This window comes from Macaca thibetana, chromosome X, assembly GCF_024542745.1.
Source record: "Macaca thibetana thibetana isolate TM-01 chromosome X, ASM2454274v1, whole genome shotgun sequence".
NCBI classification, from domain to species: domain Eukaryota; kingdom Metazoa; phylum Chordata; class Mammalia; order Primates; family Cercopithecidae; genus Macaca; species Macaca thibetana.
The window spans coordinates 96,919,682-96,942,222 of NC_065598.1; the positions used below are offsets into that span (position 1 = coordinate 96,919,682).

The 22,541-nt window shown below is 40.4% G+C and overlaps 1 protein-coding gene across 3 annotated transcripts in view; it reads left to right on the forward strand.

Moving 5' to 3' along the window:
• Positions 1 to 22,541, forward strand: part of CENPI (centromere protein I) — a 63,913-nt gene that overhangs the window by 35,863 nt on the left and 5,509 nt on the right. For all 3 annotated transcript variants that reach the window (XM_050775920.1, XM_050775921.1, XM_050775922.1), the window contains 5 exons: positions 8,041 to 8,135; positions 13,801 to 13,936; positions 14,893 to 15,017; positions 16,507 to 16,555; positions 16,687 to 16,905. In XM_050775920.1, the coding sequence (XP_050631877.1) occupies positions 8,041 to 8,135; positions 13,801 to 13,936; positions 14,893 to 15,017; positions 16,507 to 16,555; positions 16,687 to 16,905 (624 nt within the window). The remainder of the gene's footprint in view (positions 1 to 8,040; positions 8,136 to 13,800; positions 13,937 to 14,892; positions 15,018 to 16,506; positions 16,556 to 16,686; positions 16,906 to 22,541) is intronic.

Consider the following 22,541-nt stretch of genomic DNA (forward strand, 5'->3'; position numbering starts at 1 on the left):
TTTTTTTTTACCTTAAATCACTTACTGTTGGCCACATTGACAGGAAACATGTTGTCCTGGTTAGTGTTTGTCATAAATGAATGGCACTTGCTTAATTACCTATCACATTAAGTTGGATTTGAGGTCTATTTATGTTAATTGTAACTTTCACATCCTGACCAATATCATCATTCACATGATATCCACACCAATTCTCCCAGCTAATAAATTTTCAGAGACTTCAGTTTGAAATTTTTTTTTTTTTTTTTTTTTTTTTTGCAATTCTCTCTCAATCTTCTAATTGGGTTATTTGTTTTGCTTTGTTTCTTCTCTTATTCTTCCACGCTAAAGAACTGTTTAAACATTAGGCTGGACCATAGGAAATTGCCACTTCTTGTACATCAGAGGTGGTTAATGATTGGCAGTTTGCTGTGGTTCAACCTAATATGCATATACACATTCATACACGTATATATTTGAGAGTGAGAGGAGTGGGGAGAGGAAGGAAGGAAGGGAGCAGACAGCAGGCTAAAAGCAGAACTCAGGGGAATGCACAGTATTTAATTCTCAGGCCAAGAAGGAGGACAGTCTGAAGGAATCTTAAGAAATTGCCAGAAGTATAAAAATAACCAGGAGAATAATAGTTCCAAGGAAACAAAGGGAATATAGGATATCAAAAAAGAATGAAGGAATGATGTTGCTAAGTATCCCAGGAAGGTTCAGAAGGATACGGACAAAAAAAGTTTCTTTTAGAATTGACAATACAGAGGTTTTGGCTTCCTTAGTGAGTAGTTCCAATGGAACAACTTCTAGTTGTTAAGGTGGGATATGGAAATGTATTCAGAGGAGGTAGAAGTCAGATTGTGTGGGTTGAGGAGTGAGTGAAAAGTCAAGTCAAGACAATAAGTATAGAATATATTTCAAAATGTTTGACCAAAAAAAAAGTTGTAGAGAGAGCAATAGGGGGACTATGAACCAGGGGAAGTTGTTTGTTTGTTCGTTTTTTGCCTCTAAAATGAGAGAAATGTGAGTGTGTTTATAGATGGAGTCGCAGGAGCCAGTGGAGAAGAGGGAGAGGTTGAAAATGGAGAAAAGATTGGGGATAAGTGAAGGTACAGGGCTCCAGAAGAAATATGAAGGTATTGGGTTAAAACTAGGTAGTGAGATTTACTTGAATGGGTGGTTAGGAATTGGGAGGCACCATTTATCCTCTAAGACGGGAGCGAGGATGCATGGATAGGTGTATATATAGATATATTTGTAAAGTTAGAAGAAAGGGCAAGACAATTAAAGTACTTTGTGGCTAAGAATGTTAAATTTCTCAAAATAAGAAGCATGATTTACAGAATAGAATTAAGTAGGACACTCCAGGAGGGCGTTAGCTGCTTAGGACAGCCAGGAAGAAAAAAGAGCTGGTTAAAGACAAGTAAAAGGATTATTGAGCGTCATTAAGAGCCCAGCAGAAGTTGGTGATCATAAATTTGGAATGGCGCCAATCTTTGCAGTTGTGTGTTTTCTTCCACTTAGATATTGGAGAAGAGAAAGCAAATTATGAGATTGAATCAGTTTGGGTTTGCTGGTTGAATGGAGTACAAGAGAGTTGTGATCAGCTGTGTGGTCTGGTCTAGATAAGAAAGTAAGGCCAGGAGAAGGCTGATAAACCTGAAAAAAGAGGTTAAAAATTAAGGAATTGGCTGGGTGTGGTGGCTTGCGCCTGTAATCCCAGCACTTTGGGAGGCTGAGGTGGGCGGATCACTTGAGGTCAGGAGTTTGAGACCAACCTGGCCAACGTGGTGAAACCCATCTCTACTAAAAATATAAAAATTAGCCGGGCGTGGTGGTGTGTGTCTGTAATCCCAACTACTCAGGAGGCTGAGGCAGGAGAATCGCTTGAACCCGGGAGGTGGAGGTTGCAGTGAGCTGAGAGTGCACCACTGCACTCCAGTCTGGGCAACAGAACAAGACTCCGTCTCAAAAAAAAAAAAAAGGAATTAAGGGGCTGAATATCTCTGATGTTGAGAAACAAGAGTAGCTATAGTTGGAGTTGAGTCTGTGAGAAAGCTGAAATAGGAAGTTATAACAAAGAAAAAAATAATAGATTTTGGTGTGGTTCAGTTCAGGTTATGACAGAATCTAGTGTGTGGCTGTGGGAGTGGGTAACTAAGGTGGAGTGAAGGTGAAGGTTATTTGATTCAAAGTCAAGGAACTGTGAAGCTGAAATGTTAGGGGGATCATTTGCATGGTCACTGGTGTAACTGAGGTATGATGGCAGGACACAATGCAGAGTTCTAAGGTCCTCAATGAATCTGGATAAGATTCCAAGTGATAGACAGCAGAGATATGAGAAGATAAAAAAATAGAGAGTAGTGTAGCTGGATAATATGAACAAAGGAGAAAGGGTTTTTTACACAAGGAAGGAGGAATAATGGTTTGGAAATAGGGTTGAAGATAACCTTTTGTATTGTGTTCAGAAAAGCAAGGGATAGCAGACTCATGAGAAAAACTGACTGTAGCAAAATGCAATCAAATATTTAGCCTAACAAATTCAGCTTTTAGTAGTAGTTTGACTAATCAGATTCTTTCTGTAGCTCACAAATTATTTGTAAACAATCTTAAGGCAATGGAAAAAAAACCCCATAATATACAAAAATCAAATGGATCCATTTCTTAGATAGAGTCTCACTCTGTTGCCCAGGCTGGAGTGCAGTGGCGTGATCTTGGCTTACTGCAACCTCCGCCTAGTGGGTTCAAGTGATTCTCTTGCCTCAGCCTCCCCAGTAGCTGGGATTGTAGGTGCCCTCCACCACACCCAGCTAATGTTTTGTATTTTTTTTTTTTTTTTTTTTAAGACGGAGTCTCGCTCTGTCACCCAGGCTGGAGTGCAGTGGCCGGATGTCAGCTCACTGCATTTACGCCATTCTCCTCCCTCAGCCTCCAGAGTAGCTGGGACTACAGGTGCCCGCCACCTCGCCCTGCTAGTTTTTTGTATTTTTTAGTAGAGACGGGGTTTCACCGTGTTAGCCAGGATGGTCTCGATCTCCTGACCTCGTGATCCGCCCATCTCGGCCTCCCAAGGTGCTGGGATTACAGGCTTGAGCCACTACGCCCGGCCTGTTTTGTATTTTTTAGTAGAGACAGGGTTTCACCATGTTGGCCAGGCTGGTCACGAACTCCTGATCTCAAGTGATCCACCTGCCTTGGCCTCCCAGAGTGCTGGGATTATAGGCGTGAGCCACCGTGCCCAGCCTGTATATTATCTTTTTCTAATTTCCTTCTTAAAGTAGGATTTATTTCTGATTTTATATTTACCTTCTCAAAGAGGGGGCTTATATTCTGTTCCACATTAGCACTGGGAAGCTTAGTATAGGGCACTGCTTACTTCTAGTTGTTAAAGTGGGATAGATATGGAAATGTATTCAGAGGAAACAGTGTCCTGGTTTGGTGGTGAAGGAGAGCTAGGATATGATTAAGGTAAGAAGACAGAAAAAGCATACTTTGTAGAATATGAAGGAGTATGTTTAGGTTACCACAGAACAGAGGTTCTGGATACTGCAGTTGAGAGATTTGGAAAGGATGGGATCAATGAAAGAGGACAAGAAGCATAGAGACAAGGAAGAATAAGTGACTAAAGGGGCTTACATATTGGGAGGTGACTAAGAGTAACAGGAATGTGAAATATGGTAGAATTAGCTAAACAGTAGTTTCTGAGGCCTGTAGTAACTAGTTATTGCCTTGTTATTGTATAACTTGATTACCCAGCTTAGTCTAATAAATGAATAGTATTTTTAAAACCTATTAAAATATTTTCACATTTTCAGTGTGTTTTGTTTGGGTCTAGTCAGTTATGCCTATCAGCAAATAACTTATTTTCACCGAAGAATTTTGCATGGGAAAGGCCCCACAAATCCACACTAATGTTGTTATATTTGTTTAGAGTGTTAATTTTTCAATATCTGTCCTTATTGATTTATCATTTTCCATAGAGTTGCAAACAGTGGACATAAATTAAAAAATCGGAATACATAATTAACATTGCATAATAATTTTCATGTTTCCACATAGTCATCATAATGTTGTTAATAGTGGCACTGTAGTCCTTAGTACCATAATTTATTTAGTAATTTATTATTATTTCTCTCTTTTTAGAGACAGGATCTTGTTCTGTTGCCCAGGCTGGAGGGCAGTGGTATCACTGTAACCTTGAACTCCTGGGCTCAAGGGATTCTCCCACCTCAGCCTCCCAAGTAGCTGAGACTACAGGCATGTGCCACCAAACCTGGCTAATTTTTAAAGTTTTTGTAGAGACACGGTCTCACTATGTTGCCCAGGCTGGTCTTGAACTTCTGGCTTCAAATGATCCTTTCATCTCAGCCTCCCAAAGTGTTGGGATTACAGGTGTGAGCCACCATACCTGGCCTCTATTATTATTTCTAATTTGTTTCTTTTGTCAGAATAGATAACAGTCTTGAGCATCTTCATAATATAGGTTTTTTTCTTAAACTCTTCCCTTGGCATACATTTATAGAAGTGAGATTACTGGATGAAAAGTAAGGTGCTGTTCCTTAGCTAATGGGATGTACACTGCAAGTTCTTGAAAAGGAGGAGGATGCAGTGAATGGAGTGCTTAAATAACAAGAGTCTAGCAGCCATGGGGAAAGAATTGGGGTTTGGGAGATGATACTAGAATAAGGTAGACTAGCTAGGAGGATAAAGTGACCTCAAAGGTGTGAAGGCCTGGTCTTCACAGTTACAGTGGGATTGGGAAGGAAATGAACAAGTAGGACATTTTGAAGAAAAAAAAAATTGATAGAATATGGTGACTGAAGATAAAGTGTAAAGGATGCACGATGACTTGAAACTTTCCAACTTGAGATAGTAAATGAACTAGGGATATTTTGCCTGGAGGAGAAAAGGCTAAGATTTTCTGGTTCCCTTCCAATATTTGAAGGATTGTCACATGAAAGGAGATCTCTGTGGCTTCAAGAAACAGAGGTAGATATATGGCAGTATCTTGTAACAGTTAGAGCAGACTTATGATGGAATAAAGGACTTTCAGAGGTGATATATTTCTTGACAGTGAAGTAGGTCAGGCAGAGGTTTAATGGCTGTCTATTCAGGATATTTATGTAGAAAAGGTTCACATGTAGGGTAGAGCTGTGTTTCTCAACCTTGTTTGTTTGTTCTTTTGTGTGTATGTGTGTGTGTGTGTTTTTAGATGGAGTCTTGCTGTGTTGCCAGGCTGGAGTGCAGTGGCACGATCTCGGCTAATTGCAACCTCCGCCTCCCTGGTTGTAGCACTTCTGCCTCAGCCTCCCAAGTAGCTGGGAGTACAGGCACGTGCCACCACGCCCAGCTAATTTTTTTGATATTTTTAGTAGAGACGGGGTTTCACTGTGTTAGCCAGGAAACCCATGTCTCAATCTCCTGACATGATCAGCCCGCCTTGGCCTTCCGAAGTGCTGGGATTATAAGCATGAGCCACCGCGCCCGGCTCAACCTTGTTTTTAAAAAGAAAACCGGCCGTAGGGCGGTGGCTCATGCCTGTAATCCCAGTACTTTGGGAGACTGAGGCGGGTGGATCATTTGAGGTCAGGAATTCGAGACCAGCCTGGCCAACATGGTGAAACCCTGCCCCTACTAAAAATACAAAAATTAGCTGGGCGTGGTGGCACATGCCTGTAATCCCAGCTACTCAAGAGGCTGAGGCCAGAGAATTGCTTGAGCCTGGGAGGCAGAGGTTGCAGTGAGCTGAGATCATGCCACGGTACTCCAGTTTGGGCGATGGAGTGAGATCCTGTCTCAAAAAAAAAAAGACAAAACCTGTGTCCCCTTATCGTCATGAACATAAAAACCTCATATCTTTTTTTTTTTTTTTTATTAAGATGGAGTTTTGCCCTTGTTGCCCAGGCTGGAGTGCAATGGCAGGATCTCCACTCACTGCAACCTCTGCCTCCCAGGTTCAAGTAATTCTCCTGCCTCAGCCTCCCGAGTAGCTGGGATTACAGGTGCCTGCCACCACGCCTGGCTACTTTTTGTATTTTTAGTAGAGATGGGATTTTGCCATGTTGGCCAGGCTGGTCTCGAACTCCTGGCCTCAAGTGATCCTCCCGCCTCGGCCTCCCAAAGTTCTGGGATTACAAGTGTGGCCACTGCAACTGGCCCCTCATGCCTTTCTTTAATGTGGTGACAGGGGTAGGGTAGGTGGGGAATTAAAGATTTTTTTTTTTTTTTTGAGATGGAGTCACACTCTGTCACCAGGATGGAGTGCAGTGGCGTGATCTCGGCTCACTGCAACCTTTGACTCCCTTGTTCAAGTGAGTAGCCTCAGCCTCCCGAGTAGCTGCGATTACAGGCACATACCACCACATCCACCTAATTTTTGTATTTTTATTAGAGACGGGGTTTCTCCATGTTAGCCAGGATAGTCTTGATCTCCTGACCTTGTGATCTGCCCGCCTCAGCCTCACGAAGTGCTGGGATTACAGGTGTGAGCCACCACACCCGGCCAAGATTTTTTTTTTCTTTCCCTGAGATGGGATCTCATTCTGTTGCTCAGGCTGGTGTGCAGTGGTGCAATCTTGGCTCACTGCAACCTCTGCTTCCTTGAGCTCAAGTGATCCTCCTGGCTCCGCCTCCTAAGTAGTTGGGACTACAGGCACGTGCCACCATGCTTGGCTAATTTTTATATTTTTAGTAGAGACAGGGTTTCACCATGTTGCCCAGGCTGATTTCGAACTCCTTGACTCAAGGGATCTGCCCACCTCAGCCTCCCAAAGTGCTAGGATTACAGGCGTGAGCCACTGTGCACGGCCAAGATTTTTGTTTTCTTTTTGAGACAGCATCTCGCTGTGTCGGCCAAGCTGTAATGCAGTGCCATGGTCTCAGCTCACTGCAAACTCTGCCTCCCAGGCTCAAGCAATTCTCCTGCCTCAACATTCTGAGTAGCTGGGATTACAAGCATGTGCCACCACGCCCAGCTAATTTTTGTATTTTTAGTAGAGACGGGGTTTCACCATGTTGGCCAGGCTGATCTCAAACTCCTGACCTCAGGTAATCTGCCCGCCTCAGCCTCCCAAAGTGCTGGTATTACAGGCGTGAGCCACCACGCCCGGTCAAGATTTTTGTTTTCTAAATATAACATTGTATATACATACCTACCGTGTACCCACAAAAATTAAAAATAAAATATTTTTAAAATGATCATATACGTTGTAATTTTGAATATCTTCAAATGATAACATTCCTTGGTTGACACTGAAGTAGACTATTGTCTTAGATGATTCCAGAGTTACTTTCAACTAGAACATACTTCTAACCTGAATGTGAGTTGTCAAAAAGAATATTAATTGAACTGTACTCTGAGGTAGCAGTGAGCACTCTGTTACTGGAAACACTCAAATGATTAGTAGGCCATTATTTAGTAAGAATTTTTAAGAAAGGTTTGCTGTATTAGATTTTGGGATGGTATGGATTGCTTTCAAATTTATAGATATTATAGTTTATCATCATAAATGCCCTGGACAAATTTATGTCATCATTGTATGTTTTTGTATGTGATTGAGGCTTGGGAAATCGAGGCAAGGCCTGAGAAAAGAAAGACTAGAATTGCTTTTTTTTTCAAAGTCACAGAAGGTATGATAAATTTTTATGACCGTCAAAAAGGTGGCAAATTGTAAGTGTAGACCACAAGGTAAAAAGGGAGAGGAATTCATATCTGTAGCAACTTCAAAAGTTCTCTGAGGGGGGATGATATAGATGCTGTTTTTATTTGATGATGTAATAGTTGTTATAAATGGAAGTAATTTAGAGAAAAGTCTGTTCTAGGCTGATAAGTTAGGCAGTCCTGTTGAGGTATGTTTCTTGTAGAGAAAATAGCAAAATAAACTTGTACGTGGCATTCGTCTGTCTTCTGGAGACTAATCATGTTGTAGAAGCAGCTGTTGGGTTCGAAATTGGATGTGGTCATCTCCATGGTCCTTTTCATCTCTAAGCCTCTGTTAGTTCTGAACACTGTTATGTCTGAATGATTTCATGAATCTTTTTTCATTTTGTCCCCCTCAGTGTAGTGTTCTTCAGAGTCTGAAAGAGCTATTGCAGAATTGGCTGTTGTGGCTTTCTATGGACATTCACATGAAACCTGTTACAAACAGTCCTCTGTGAGTTATCTAACGGTCTTCCACAAGAGACGATCTGTATACAAATGTTTGCATATGTTTAATAGTGTGGCATGAAACCTAATTTTTTCATGTAAATGCTTAGTAGTACTTTTCTGGAAGACTTTTTTTGTGACTTTTCACTCTTCTTCCCCCACAATCCTGAAAGGAAGACTAATTCTCTAAGTTCCTATTATATAAATCAGAAAGCAACCCCTTATCTGCTAAGTGACTTCTTTCAAGAGTTAATACAAGAAAACACTAGAGAGCTGAGATTAGAATTTGCAACTTTGACTTTCATTCAGTTTAACTCATTTTATAAAATATATTCTTACATTTAAAGCCAATTTACATGACAGCTAGAAAAATCTGTAACGTAATTTTGCGTACAACTTTGTTTTTATGTTTCTGTGCTGTATTTTGGTTATGTGTGTTAATTTATCTTAACTTTGGCATTTAAAATAAGAGCCCTAAGTTTTTGTTAAATGTGTGCTTTACCTTCAAAGTAAAAAAGACTAAATTTCAAGGAACGGCATAATCAGGTTGTTTTGACTCTTTCTACTTAAAATCTTTGCCTTCTCTTATATTTTTTTTTTTTTTTTTTTTTTTTTTTTTTGAGATAGAGTCTTGCTCTGTCACCCAGGCTGGAGTGCAGAGGCGCAATATCGGCTCACCTCAACCTCCACCTCCCAGCTTCAAATGATTCTTCTGCCTCAGCCTCCCAAGTAGCTGGGATTACAGGCATGTGCCACCACATCCAGCTACGTTTTTTTTGTATATTTAGTAGAGATGGGGTTTTGCCATGTTGACCAGGCTGGTCTCGAACTCCTGACCTCAGGTAATCCGCCTGCCTCGGCCTCCCAAAGTGCTGGGATTACAGGTGTGAGCCACTGCGCCCGGCCGCTTCTTCTAAATTCTATTATCAGTCACATTATTTTTTGACATTTGACAAACTACATTATAGAAAATTGCAAATATAATCAGAAGTAGAGAAAACACTGCAGTGTTACCCTTCTGTGTCCATTACCCATCTTCAACAGTTATCAACTCTTGGTTAACCTTTTTTCATCTATAATACCTTTCACCTTTCTCTTCGATTATTTTTAAGCAAAACTCAGCTCCCATTTCAACTGTAAAAAATGGTACTAGTATGACACCTAAAAAATTAGCAGTTCTTTTTTTTTCCCCCTTTAAGATAGAGTCTCACTATTGCCCAGGCTGGAGTGCAGTGGGGTGATGATAGTTCACTGCAACTTCCGCCTCCTGGGTTCAAACAATTCTCCTGTTTTAGCCTCCCGAGTAGCTGGGACTGCAGGCGCATGCCACCATGCCTGGCTAATTTTTGTGTTTTTAGTAGAGATGGGGTTTCACCATGTTGGCCAGGCTGGTCTTGAACTCGTGACCTCAAGTGATCCACCCACCTTGGCCTCCCAAAGTGCTGGGATTACAAGCGTGAGTCACTGTGCCTGGCCAGTAGTTCTTAGTATCTTTAAATATCTAACCAATGTTCAAATTCCCCTTAGCTTCAGTTATAAATAGCTGGTGGTTAGCTTGGCTAAAAGAGGAGCCCAGACTAATTTTTCTGTATGTTCTTATCCCCATAGTAGTTTCCTATTTTGGTAGGAGAATAGAGAATAGAAGCTTCTTAAGACCTGGAAAATTGTTTTTAATTCTTCATATTCATTATTACATTGTTTCCATATACACCTGATCACTTTTAGAAGGAAATGGAGCATTAGTGGGTAGTAAACATCTTGTAAAGCTGTGCTTCTCAAAATATGGTCCTTGGATCATCAGCATAACCTGGAAACTTGTTAGAGATGCAAATCTCAGGTCTTGCCCTAGATCTACTGAATTAAATCCTGGAGTTGGGGCCCAGTAGTCTGTTTTAACACTACCATAATTCTGGTGCAAGCTGAAGTTTGAGAACCACTATCTTATCTTATATTATCTTATCTTATCTTATGTTTGTGGCGGGGTCTCTGTTTCCAGGCTGAAGTGCAGTGGCGCAATCTTGGCTCACTGCAACCTCCGCTTCCCGGGTTCGAGCTCTTCTGCCCCGGCCTCCCGAGTAGCTGGGAGTACAGGTGCCCTCTACCACGCCTAGCTAATTTTTGCATTTTTAGCAGAGATGGGGTTCCACCATGCTGACCAGGATGGTCTCGATCTCTTGACCTCGTGATCTACCTGCCTCAGCTTTCCAAAGTGCTGGGATTACAGGTGTGAGCCACTGTGCCTGGCCAAGAACCACTATTATAAAGAAATTCCACTTAAACTTTTAATCTCTTCTATCTAAATTACATTAAGAATAGTATGTTTGAAATTGCCTCCACCTTCCCCCCTCCCCACTATTTTTTTTGACACAGGGTTTTGCTCTGTCTCCCAGGAGTACAGTGACGCAGTCTTAGCTCACTGCAGCCTCGACCTCCCAGGCTCAAGCGATCCTCCCACCTCAGCCCCTGAGCTCTGACCACAAGCATGCACCACCACGTCTGGCTAATTTTTTTTTTTTGTAGAGACAAGGTCTCACTGTGTTGTCCAGGTTGGTCTTGAACTTCTAGGCTCAAGCTATCCTCCTGCCTTGGCCTCCCAAAGTATTGGGATCACAGGCGTGAGCTACCACATCCAGTCCGAAATTCCTCTCTTTTACTTGTGGTTCTGCCTAACCTGCATTCCCCTCTGTGGGCTGCTGAGCCTGGACCCATATTTATTCATTCTCTATTCCCCCAGATGGGCAAGAGATTTGACAAAATAGTATGTTTGCATCTATAATCTTTGGCCGACTTGCAATGTAAGTCTCTGGTACCCCTGAAATAGCTGCCTTACAATTTCTGTATTATCTTTTCAAAAATCTTAGGATTCCTCTTTTATTAGTGTCATAAGTTAAGGTAGACAATTTAAAAAGGAATTCTGTTTTCTAAAATTCTTATATAAATGGAGATACATGTGGATAATTTTGCTTGCCATATCAATATTTGGCATTATATAGTATAGCTCAAGTTTTCAATAATTCTTTTTATTTAGTAAATATAGGTATAATGCCCTATTTTTGTCATGTAACCATATGCCATATCACTGTCAAAAAGGGAGTAAATTGTAGTTGTATATCATAAAAAGAGAAGGGTAGAAAACTTCTCAACAGTGGTTCTCAAAGGGGGCCATTTCTGGTTGTCACAGTGACTGGGAAGAGGTTGCAACCATCATTTAGTATGTGGAAGATGGGGATGCTCAATGTGCTCCAGTGGGTGGGAAGTAGGAGGCAGTCCTGAACAGTGAATTGTTTCATCCAAAATGCCAATAGTGTCTTGTGGAGAAACACTTCAAAAGAGGCTGTGCTGAGCAATTGTCATTGTTTCAAATTATTTCAGACACAGTTGCCAAGTGCTACCAAAAATCATAGTTAAGATACAGTTATGCCTGTAATCCTAGCACTTTGAAAGACTGAGGCCAGCGGATCACTTGAGGTCAGGAGTTCCAGACCAGCCTGGCCAATGTGGTGAAACCTTGTCTCTAGTAAAAATACAAAAGTTAGCTGGGTGTGGTGGTGCATGCCTGTAATCCCAGCTACTCAGACTGAGGCACGAGAATTGCTTGAACCTGGGAGAAGGAGGTTGCAGTGAGCTGAGATTGCGCCACTGCACTCCAGCCTGGGCGACAGAGTGAGACTCCATCTCAAAAAAAAAAAAAAAAAGGATGTAGTTTTGCAAATAGCCAGCTGGCTATGTGTAGTTGCTCACCTATTTGAATGGTCTCCTGATCCTTCCTTGATTGCCTCGGCACTGAATTATCGTGGTGGGCAGTAGTAGAGTTATCATCATCTCTGAAACTCTAAGATTATACATGTTCTTTTCCTTATGCATAACCATTGTTAACTACCTAGATAGGAGGGCAAAGCTATGAATTCAAATTTGTAAGTCTTTTCCTAATCCATTTAACATTGTCAAAGATTGAAGGACAGTGGTGAGTAGATGGATGGATTGAAGTAATACCCATATGTGCTGTAAGAGACTCCATTCATTGATCCGGGGATAATATAAAATAGCCAGATCTGCTTTTTTACTAGAAGAATAAAAGATGCCAGAAATTTTGCTAATTCCCTTTTAGGGTTGAATTGAATTCAAGTGAAAATATATATATATATATAATGTATTTTTTTTTTTTTGAGATGGAGTCTCACTCTGTCGCCCAGGCCAGGCTGGAGTGCAATGGCATGATCTTGGCTCACTGCAACCTCCACCTCCTGGGTTCAAGGGATTCTCCTGCCTCAGCCTCCCTAGTAACTGGGATTATAGGTGTGCACCACCATACCTGGCTAATTTTTGTATTTTTAGTAGAGGTGGCGTTTCACCATGTTGGCCAGGCTGGTCTTAAACTCTCGACCTCAGGTGATCCGCCTGCCTCGGCCTCCCAAAGTGCTGGGATTACAGGCGTGGGCCACTGACCCCAGCCAAATTCAAGTGAAAATATGTTTAATAGCATTTTAGCTCAGGAATTAAGGCAAAACTGAGTTTTGATTTGTGTACTGTAGTTTTCCTTCGATCTGTGTTGCAGTGTTACTGACAGTATAGGAAATGATTCCTAAAGTCATTTTAATGTTTATTCCTTTAAATCACTTTTGATTTGGTTGGGATAAATTAGTTCTCATTTTTTCTAGTTTACTGTATCATTTTGTTCATTTTCACATTTTATCCTGAATTTTTTTTTTGAGACAGAGTCTTGCTCCGTTGCTCAGGCTGGAGTGCAGTGGCATGATCTTGGCTTACTGCAACCTCCACCTCCCGAAGCGATTCTCCTGGCCCAACTTCCCGAGTAACTGGGATTATAGGCACCCACCATTACACCTGGCTAATTTTTGTATTTTTAGTAGAGACAGGGTTTCACCATGTTGGCTAGGCTGGTCTCGAACTCCTGACCTCAAGTGATCCAACTGCCTTGGCTTCCCAAAGTGCTGGGATTACAGGTGTGAGCCACTGCACCTGGCTTGAATTTTTTTTTTTTTTTTTTTAAACAGAGCCTTGCTCTGTTGCTCAGGCTAGAGTGCGGTGGTGCAATCTCGCTTACTGCAACCTTTGCTTCCCAGGCTCAAGTGATCCTCCCACCTCAGCCTCTTAAGTAGTTGGAACTAGAGGCATGCGCCACCACCTCACTTAATTTTTGTATTTTTTGTAAAGACGGGGTTTTTGCCATGTTGCCCAGGATGGTCTCAAACCCCTATATTCAAGAGAGCCCCCCACCTTCGCCTCCCTAAGTGCTGGAATTATAGGCGTGAGCCACTGTGCCCGGCCCTGAATTTTTCATGTCACTTTTATGTGAACTTTTTTTCCCCACTTAACTTTTAATGGAATACCTATTTTTCTAATGGTTTTTATATATCTCACTTGAGAATTTTCATATCTGCTTGGAGCTTAATACTTTATTTCTCTGGTATTTACTAGTAGAGTCTGATTGCTTAGAATGTTCTATGAATTCATCTTAATGGTTCCCTGGAGGGCTAAGTGTAGTTTTGTGAGTAATCACTGTGATTTTTTTAAAAAGTGAATTATACATTGGAGCACTGATAGTTTTTAAAATCTTCACCAACTTTTTGCTTTATATTATTTAGCTTTAGCTTGGAAATTGTGAACACTATTCTTACTCTGTATCTGAATGTTATGGTTTCTTATTGCAGAGAGACAACTTTGGGTGGATCCATGAACTCTGTGTCTAAACTGATCCACTATGTAGGGTGGTTATCCACTACTGCAATGCGCTTGGAGAGCAACAGTACTTTCTTGCTGCACTTTATTTTGGATTTCTATGAGAAGGTAGTACACATTACATTTTCCCCATTTGGATTTTTGTGAAGGCTGTCCACTTTACTGGCTTATTGTTTAAATTTTATGTACAACCATTAAGGTGGGCTATGATCTTATTAGCATCATTAAAATAACCTCACATTTTGAAGTTCATGATTATTTTCTCCCCAGAATAACTCACTTTCATAAACAAAGTGGAAAAACAAATGCCTTTATTTAGGGCCAGGTACCACTACATTGACCTGTGTTAATACTGGCCCTAGAGAGAAGTCTATTGTTAGCATTATTTTTTGTTCATCCCGTTCCCAACCCTGGCAGAAACCAAAAATATCTTGTTGTTTCTTCAGATCTCAATTTCTACCTTTCAACTGCCTTACTTCTCTTGCTACCTAGTACCCTTTTATTGTTTTATAGTATATGACCTGGACAGAACTATAGGTTGGTGCAAAAGTAATTGCAGTTTTTGCCATTGAAAACAATAGCAATAACCACAATTACTTTTGCACCAATTTAATATTATCCATGAAGTATCCATTATAGTCTCACTTTTCCCAGCTTCCTCTCTTTACTAATACCTAGTTGTCTTGTGTTATGCATTTGCTTAGAAGCATGCTCCTTTGTTTTCTAGGTTGACAGCTAACTCATATGATAAGTAAGTATTATGGGACTTAAGGAGAAAGAAATACTTCCTTAATCTACCCTGTCCCCTAACTTTAAGACCTTTCCCCGCCAAAGAATGAAAGATTTGAGTAATGGCCTTCTGGAAATAATCCTCTATAGTGTGGTTGATGTTTGGTGAAGTATATTTTAAGCAAGCTTGTAGTTACTTGTTTATTTAGGAGTTAGGCATGTCCAAAGCTAATGTTATATTATTGCTTATCTTATACTGATGATTCTTTGGGTGAACTTAGTTGAGGAGTTCTGGGGAATACTCTATATACTGATGTTATCATTCTTCCTCCAAGGTGTGTGACATATATATAAATTATAACCTTCCATTAGTGGTGTTGTTTCCTCCTGGGATCTTCTATTCTGCACTCCTCAGCCTGGATACCAGCATCCTGAACCAGCTGTGTTTTATTATGCACAGGTACAAAGCCTTTTTACCATTTTATGAAACAATGTATTATAATTCTCTCTTCCTCTTTCAGCTATAATACAATAAATATTCCTACTCGTCTTCTGCCAGGGCCTCTGGAAATCGGAAATGTGGCTTGCTTTTGGACATGACCTTCCGATATGAGGCCATGGTAGCCGTGTTGTTTTTAACTCCTCCACTGCTGTGGCTACGGAATAAAAAAAAAATTCATAGTTAAGGACTTGTTGTGCAATGGTACTGTTGCACTCAGCGTTGTTCATTCTAGTTGCTGTGTCTTCAGGAAAAATTAGTCATTTGGTGATAATTGCTTTGAGTGTTTGTAGCTTCTCTGGTAAAAATAACATTTTCTGGGAGATAAGGGGAGCTATTGCCAATTATGTGAAACTGTAAGTATTATTTCTGGTCTCCTCTAATTCTTTCACTTGTGGACTGAAATTAGTTTCTTCAGTCCATAAGTGTAGACTTTTTTTTTTGAGACGGAGTTTCGCTCTTATCACTCGAGTGCAGTGACATAATCTTGGCTCACTGCAACCTCTGCTTCCCGGGTTCAAGCGATTCTCCCCCTCAGCCTCCTGAGTAGCTAGGATTACAGGCGACTGCCACCACGCCTGGCTAATTTTTTGTATTTTTCATAGAGCAGGGTTTCACCATGTTGGCCAGGCTCGTCTCGAACTCCTGACCTCAGGTGATCCACCCACCTTGGCCTCCCAAAGTGCTGGGGTTACAGGCATGAGCCACCATGCTCAGCTTAGTGTAGACCTTGTTGGCATAACTTGTAGGAATGTGTCAAGGTTAAAATGTTTAAAAACTAATTAGTTGTTAATAGTTCTCAGACAAGAATTTCCCCCTTTATCCTTTCTGCTGCACCTTTTTTTTTTTTACATTAGGAAAATATATTCTATATCAGTGACTGCTTTTGAGCCTCTATTAATTTTTTTTTTATTATTTTACTTTAAATTCTGGGATACATGTGCAGAACGTGCAGGTTTGTTACGTAGGTATACATGTGCCATGGTGGTTTGCTGCACCTATGAACCCATCATCTAGGTTTTAAGACCTGCATGCATTAGGTATTTGTCTTAATGCTCTTCCTCCCCTTGCCCCCCACCCCCTGGCAGGCCCCAGTGTGTGATGTTCTCCTCCCTGTGTCCATGTGTTCTCATCATTCAACTCCCATTTATGAGTGAGAATTCTATTAAATTTTTAATAGTGAAACATTGAAAGCATTTTTCATTGCTTATTTTTTATTTAGTCAAGTATACAACTTAAGTATACAATTTATTGAGCCTCTGTTAATTTTCACTTGAGGAGAATGTACCACAAAAGGATAAAATCCTTAACTAGACCACTGGATATTTGTGTATATGCACATTTGCATATATTTACATTTAAAATGTATTTTTTTTAAAATTTTACCATTTCAAAGGCATTATATTCAAAGTCATGTTAAATGTTTCATTCTGTTTGTTTTTTCTGTTAGGTATCGTAAAAATTTGACTGCTGCAAAGAAAAATGAGTTGGTACAAAAGGTATGAATAAGAAAGCTCTGTGTTAAATCACTTTTGTTTAAAAATTAAGTCTAGATATTTATGACCTGATGGGAATAAGAAGGAAAGGGAAAATAGGTGATAGTGACAATTTTTTATTTCTTTCCCGTTAGACAAAATCAGAGTTCAATTTCAGCAGCAAGACTTATCAAGAATTTAATCACTATTTGACATCAATGGTTGGTTGCCTGTGGACGTCTAAACCCTTTGGGAAAGGAATATATATTGACCCTGAAATCCTAGAAAAAACTGGAGTGACTGAATATAAAAACAGTTTAAATGTAATCCATCATCCTTCTTTCTTGAGTTATGCTGTTTCCTTTTTGCTGCAGGTAAGGGTATTGAAAGAATTTTTAGATTTTGTATTGTAATACTGTGATGGCGTATATAGGAAATGCCATAAATTTAATGTGTCTGAATTGTAAGACACGTGTTTAGTAATTTTTTTTTAAGTAACAACTAAATTTTGGGCATTGTGCTAGGCTCTGAGATTCCAGTTAATTTAAGTAAGTTTCTGTCCTCTAAGAGAGCTTGGGCTTGTAGCAGAGATAGGCTTGTAAACAAATTACTCTAATACAGTGTGGCAAAATGAGAAAAGGTTCAGTTGTAAGAAGGATGGGGGAGTGATTAGTCCAGTCCTGCCTGGGTAGAGGTGGTGCTATGTAAGGAAAGGCTTCATAGATGTGGAAGCTCTCATAAAATCCTTCTAGACAAGATAGAAAATATAGGCTAGATAATAGTACAATTAGAGTTAGAATCTTAGTCAAAGACTGCTGATTTAATGGATTGATATCAATGGAGGAGGGTTTATGTTTGTGTGTGTCCTTTTAGGACTTAATTCTCAGCCCTGTCACTTTCAACATTGTGTGTGACATGGAGAAGAACTCAAATGGTAGTATCTGAAATGCATGGATGAGACAACAGGGTGGAATTACAAATAACCTGAAAGAAGTTGGACTCAGGATTCCCTTAACAGACCGAAACATTGAGAAATCTAACAAAATGAAAAAAAAGTGTGCAGGGTGTGGGAGATATTCATTGAATAAATTTTAATATACGTATACAATGAACCAGGCACTATAGTGAGTAAGACCCTCTGAGTGTTGTCGTCAGAGAGCTTAACATCTAGTCAGGGAAGCAGTCATTAAACAGACATCTTAGAAAAAACAATAATGAGTGATATAATAGGAGAAAGTACAGAGATGAAAAAATATAAAGGGGTGCTAAGTTCAGGATTTGCAGAAATGATGCTGATTGAAATTTTGAAGCGTGAACATGAGCTTGTCAAGATAGGAACAGAGTTTGAGGAAAAGTGCAAAGATGCAGAGCAAATATAGAACAGAAGTCAGCAAACTTTTCTTGTAGAGGGCCAGATTGTAAATATTTTAGATTTTACAGGCCACATGGTCTGTGTCAAGAGTACTCAACTTTATCATTGTAGCATGAAAGCAACTGTAGACAAAGCATAAACAAATGGTTATAGTTGTATTCCAGTAAAAAATTTATTTACAAAGCCAGGTGTTGAGCTAGAGTTTTGGTCTTGGGCTGTGGTTGGATGACCCCTATGTTAGAGCCTGTCATGTTTGAGGAACATGAGGTAGAATTGTAGGGCTAGAGCGGTGATTCTACACTGACTGAGCAGCAGAGTTGTCAGTGGTGCTTTTTTTTTTTTTTTTTTTTTTTTGCTTTTTTTTTTTTTTGAGATGGAGTCTCGCTCTTTCGCCCAGGCTAGAGTACAGTGGTGCGATCTTGGCTCACTGCAACCTCTGCCTCCCACGATCAAGCGATTCTCCTGCCTCAGCCTTCCGAATAGCTGGGATTACAAGTGCCCGCCACCATGCCCGGCTAATTTTTATATTTTTAGTAGAGACAGGGTTTCACCATGTTAGCCAGGGTGGTCTTGAACTCCTGACTTCAGGTGATCTGCCTGCCTCGGTCTCCCAAAGTGCTGAGATTATAGGCATGAGCCACCGCGCCCAGCCAGTGGTGCTTTTTCAAAGTGTACATCCTTAGCTGCTCCCATGCTGAGACTCTGATTTAATAACTCTAGAGTGACATTCAGGACCCACCTTTTAAATAGTTCTGATATACAACAAGAGTTGAGAGCCACTGGGCTAGACTATAACATGGTAGGAGATGAGGTTTTGAAATGTAGTCAAGGACTAGATGCTGAGGAAAATAATACATAAGCCTCTGAAACCATATTGATTGATTTGAATATTTGAGTAAGAATTATATTTTTTAACTACATAGAAGAATTTCAGAGACTATAGTATAGTGATTTTCTGATATTTCTTCTTGTCTTTTTCTCTTTTCTTGCCTTCATAATAACTTATCATACAATATACAAAAACCTGTGTCAAATTAATAATATTCATATTACTACTAACATGAGGCTACTAGATGAAATTTTAAATGTTTGCAGGTCTTTTTCCTGCTGGACTAAATCCTTCTGCAAATGTAAGGTGCACATACTGTATTTTACATGCAGTTAGGTATATTTGTTATTTCTGTTTGTTTTCGTGTTTTACAGATTGCCTTATTTTTCTTTTTAAGACAAGGTGTCATTCTCACTCTCTGTCCCCCAGGATGGAGTGCACTGTCACAATCTTGGCTCACTACAGCCTTGACTTCGGGGGCTCAAGTGATCCTCCCATCTCTGCCACCTGAGTAGCTGGGACTACAGGCGTGTGCCAACGCTCCTGGCTAGTTTTTTCATATTTGTAGGGATGGAGTTTCGCCATGTTGCCCAGGCTGGTCTCAAACTCCTGAGTTCAAGCGAGATGCCTGCCTCAGTCTCCCAAAGTGCTGGAATTAAAGGTGTGCACCACTGTGCCTGGCTACTTTTTGTTTTTAGATTTTATTTTGAAATATGTAAAAATGTACATAATTCTATACTATGAAAATCTCTCTTCTGTCCTTTCCTCTTCCATCTTTTACCATCTTCTGCCTTGAGATAACCATTTCTATTGCTTTTTGTTTTTTCCATCCAGTGTTTCCTTTCTTTAAACTTAGTAAGCATTGTTTTATAATCTGTATTTGATAATTCCATCGTCTGAAGTTTTTGAATGTCTGTTTCTGTTCCCCGCTTTTTTTTTTTTTTTTTTTTTTTACCTCTTTTGTGCTTCTTCCTCATACTGCTTTGTTTCTTTGTGTGCCCGGTTATCTTTGACCATGTGCTGGATACTTGGACTATTATTTTGTAGAAATAATTTGAACACTGAAATGATATCTTTCTGCACAGAGGACTTGCCTTTGCTTCTTACTGGTACCCAGTGGTGCTCTTTGTCTGGCACTACCCTAATCCAAGTTCTGTGTCTGAGATTCCCTGAACTATCGGAGGTCAGACTGCAAGCTTGTAAGAGGACTAATTTACTTCTGGTTATGTCTTACCTTGAAAGTATAGCCCATTGGGTTTCCAAGTTTAAAGTGGGGCATGATTTATAAGAGTTCCCAATTTTGGAAAACCCTGTGCTCTGAATTTAATTACCTTAGTTCTTTGAGGCCGTGGAAGTACAGTTCACTTTGGTAGCAAATTCCTCTGGATTGGCAAATTCCCTCAGGCCAAAAGTGATTTTGAGTATTAGACTGACTTCTTTGGGTTATCATCTTCTATATTTTGGCCTTGTAACTCCTTACCGTAGCATTAGCACCTTGTTACTTAAAAAAAAAAAAAAATCTACCTTTTGTTATGGAAAAGTGTCAAACATAACAAAGGTAGAATAGCATGATGAGGCCAGGCACGGGGTGGCTCACGCCTGTAATTGTAGCAGTTTGGGAGGCCAAGGCAGGCAGATCACTTGAGGTCAGTAGTTTGAGACCAGCCTGGCCAACATGGCAAAACCCCATCTCTACTAAAAGTACAAAAAATTAGCCAGGCGTTGTGGCACGTGCCTGTAGTCCCAGCTACTCAGGAAGCTGAGACAGGAGAATCACTTGAACCCAGGAGGCAGAGGTTGCAGTGAGCCGAGATGGCATCACTGCACTCCAGCCCAGGTGACAGAGCAAGACTCCATCTCAAAAAAAACAAAAAACAAAACACAAGAACAACAAAAAACAAATACACAGTTCAATGGCTTTTAGTTTAGTCATAGAACTGTGCATCCATCACTATCATCAATTTTAGAACATTTTCATTATTCCCAAAAGAAACATCACACCCCTTAGCTATCATTCCCCATGACCTCCCACCTCCCAGTCTTAAGCAAACACTAATCTACTTTATATATCTATGTATTTGCCTGTTCTAGAAGTTCCTTTTTTTTTTGAGACGGAGTCTCGCTCTGCTGCCCAGGCTGGAGTGCAATGACGCAATCTCGGCTCACTGCAACCTCTGCCTCCCGGGTTCAAGCTATTCTCCTGCCTCAGCCCCCCAATAGCTGGGATGACAGGCGTGTGCCACCATGCCTGGCTAATTTTTTTGTATTTTTAGTAGAGACGGGGTTTCACCATGTTGGTCAGGCTGGTCTCGAACTCCTGACCTTGTGATCCGCCCACCTCGGCCTCCCAAAGTGCTGGGATTACAGGCGTGACCCACCCGGCCTGGCCTCTAGAAGTTTCAAATCAATGAAATCATACAATATGTGGTCTTCTGTGACTGGCTTCTTTCTTTTTCTTTTTTGAGACAGAGTCTTGCTCTGTCACCTGGGCTGGAGTGCAGTTGTACCATTCCGGCTCACTGCAACCTCTGCCTCCTCGGTTCAAGCGATTCTCCTGCCTTAGCCTCCTGAGGCACTTGCCACCATGCCCAGCTAATTTTTTGTATTTTTAGTAGAGACAGGGTTTCACCATGTTGGCCAGGCTGGTCTCTTAACTCCTGACCTCAGGTAATCTGCTCAGCCTCCCATAGTGCTGGGATTACAGGCATGAGCCACAGTGCCCTGCCTGGCTTCTTTCACTTAGCATAATGTTTTCAGCATTCAGCTGTCTTATGGCATGTATCAGTACTTTGTTTTTACTGATAAATAATATTCCTTTGATAGATATGACACATTGTATTCATTTATCAATTGATGGACATTTTTGTTGTTTTCACTTTTTGGTGATTGTGAATAAGTATTCTTGTAAAAGGTTTTGTGTGGACATATGTTTTCATTTCTCTTGGGTGTATATACCTTGGGTATATATACTTAAGAGTGGGAATACTAGATCATATGGTAACTCTATGTTTAACCACTGCAAGAACTTCCAGACTGTTTTCCAAAGTGGCAGCACCATTTCACATTCCCATCAGCAGTATGTGAGAGTTCCATTTTCTCCACCTCTTTCCTAACACTTTTTATCTTTTTTTTTTTTTTTTTTTTTGGTTCTAGCCATCCTGGATGTGTGAAGTGGTATTTCATTGTGGTATTGATTTGCATTTCCATGGTAGCTATTGATGTTTAACATCTTTTCATGTGCTTATTGATCATTTATATATTTTCTTTGGAGAAATTCTATTCAGAATAGAAATGTTTAAATTTTTTTTTTTTTTTAAGTTTTTTAGTTTCTTACTTTTTTTTTTTTTTTTTTTTTGAGATGGTCGTTCGGTAGCTCAGGATGGAGGGTAGTGGCACAATCACAACTTACTGCAGCCTTGAACTCCAGAGCTCAATTGATCCTCCCACTTCAGCCTCCTGAGTAGCTGGGACTACAAGTGCACACCACCACTCCTGACTCATTTTTTGTAGACAGGGTTTCACCATATTGCCCAGGCTGGTCTGGAACTCCTGGGCTCAAATGGTCCATCCGGGTTGGCCTCCCAGAGTGCTGGGATTACAGGTGTGAGCCACCACACCTGGCCCTTTGCTCATTTTTTAATGAGTTTATTTGTGATTTTATTATCAAGTTATAATAGTTCTTTTACATTCTAGATACAAATCCTTTATCAAACATGTAATTTGCAAAAGTTGTCTCCAATTTTGTGGGTTGTCTTTACTTTTTTGTTAATGTCTTTTGATTTACAAAAGTTTTTAATTTTGATGAAATG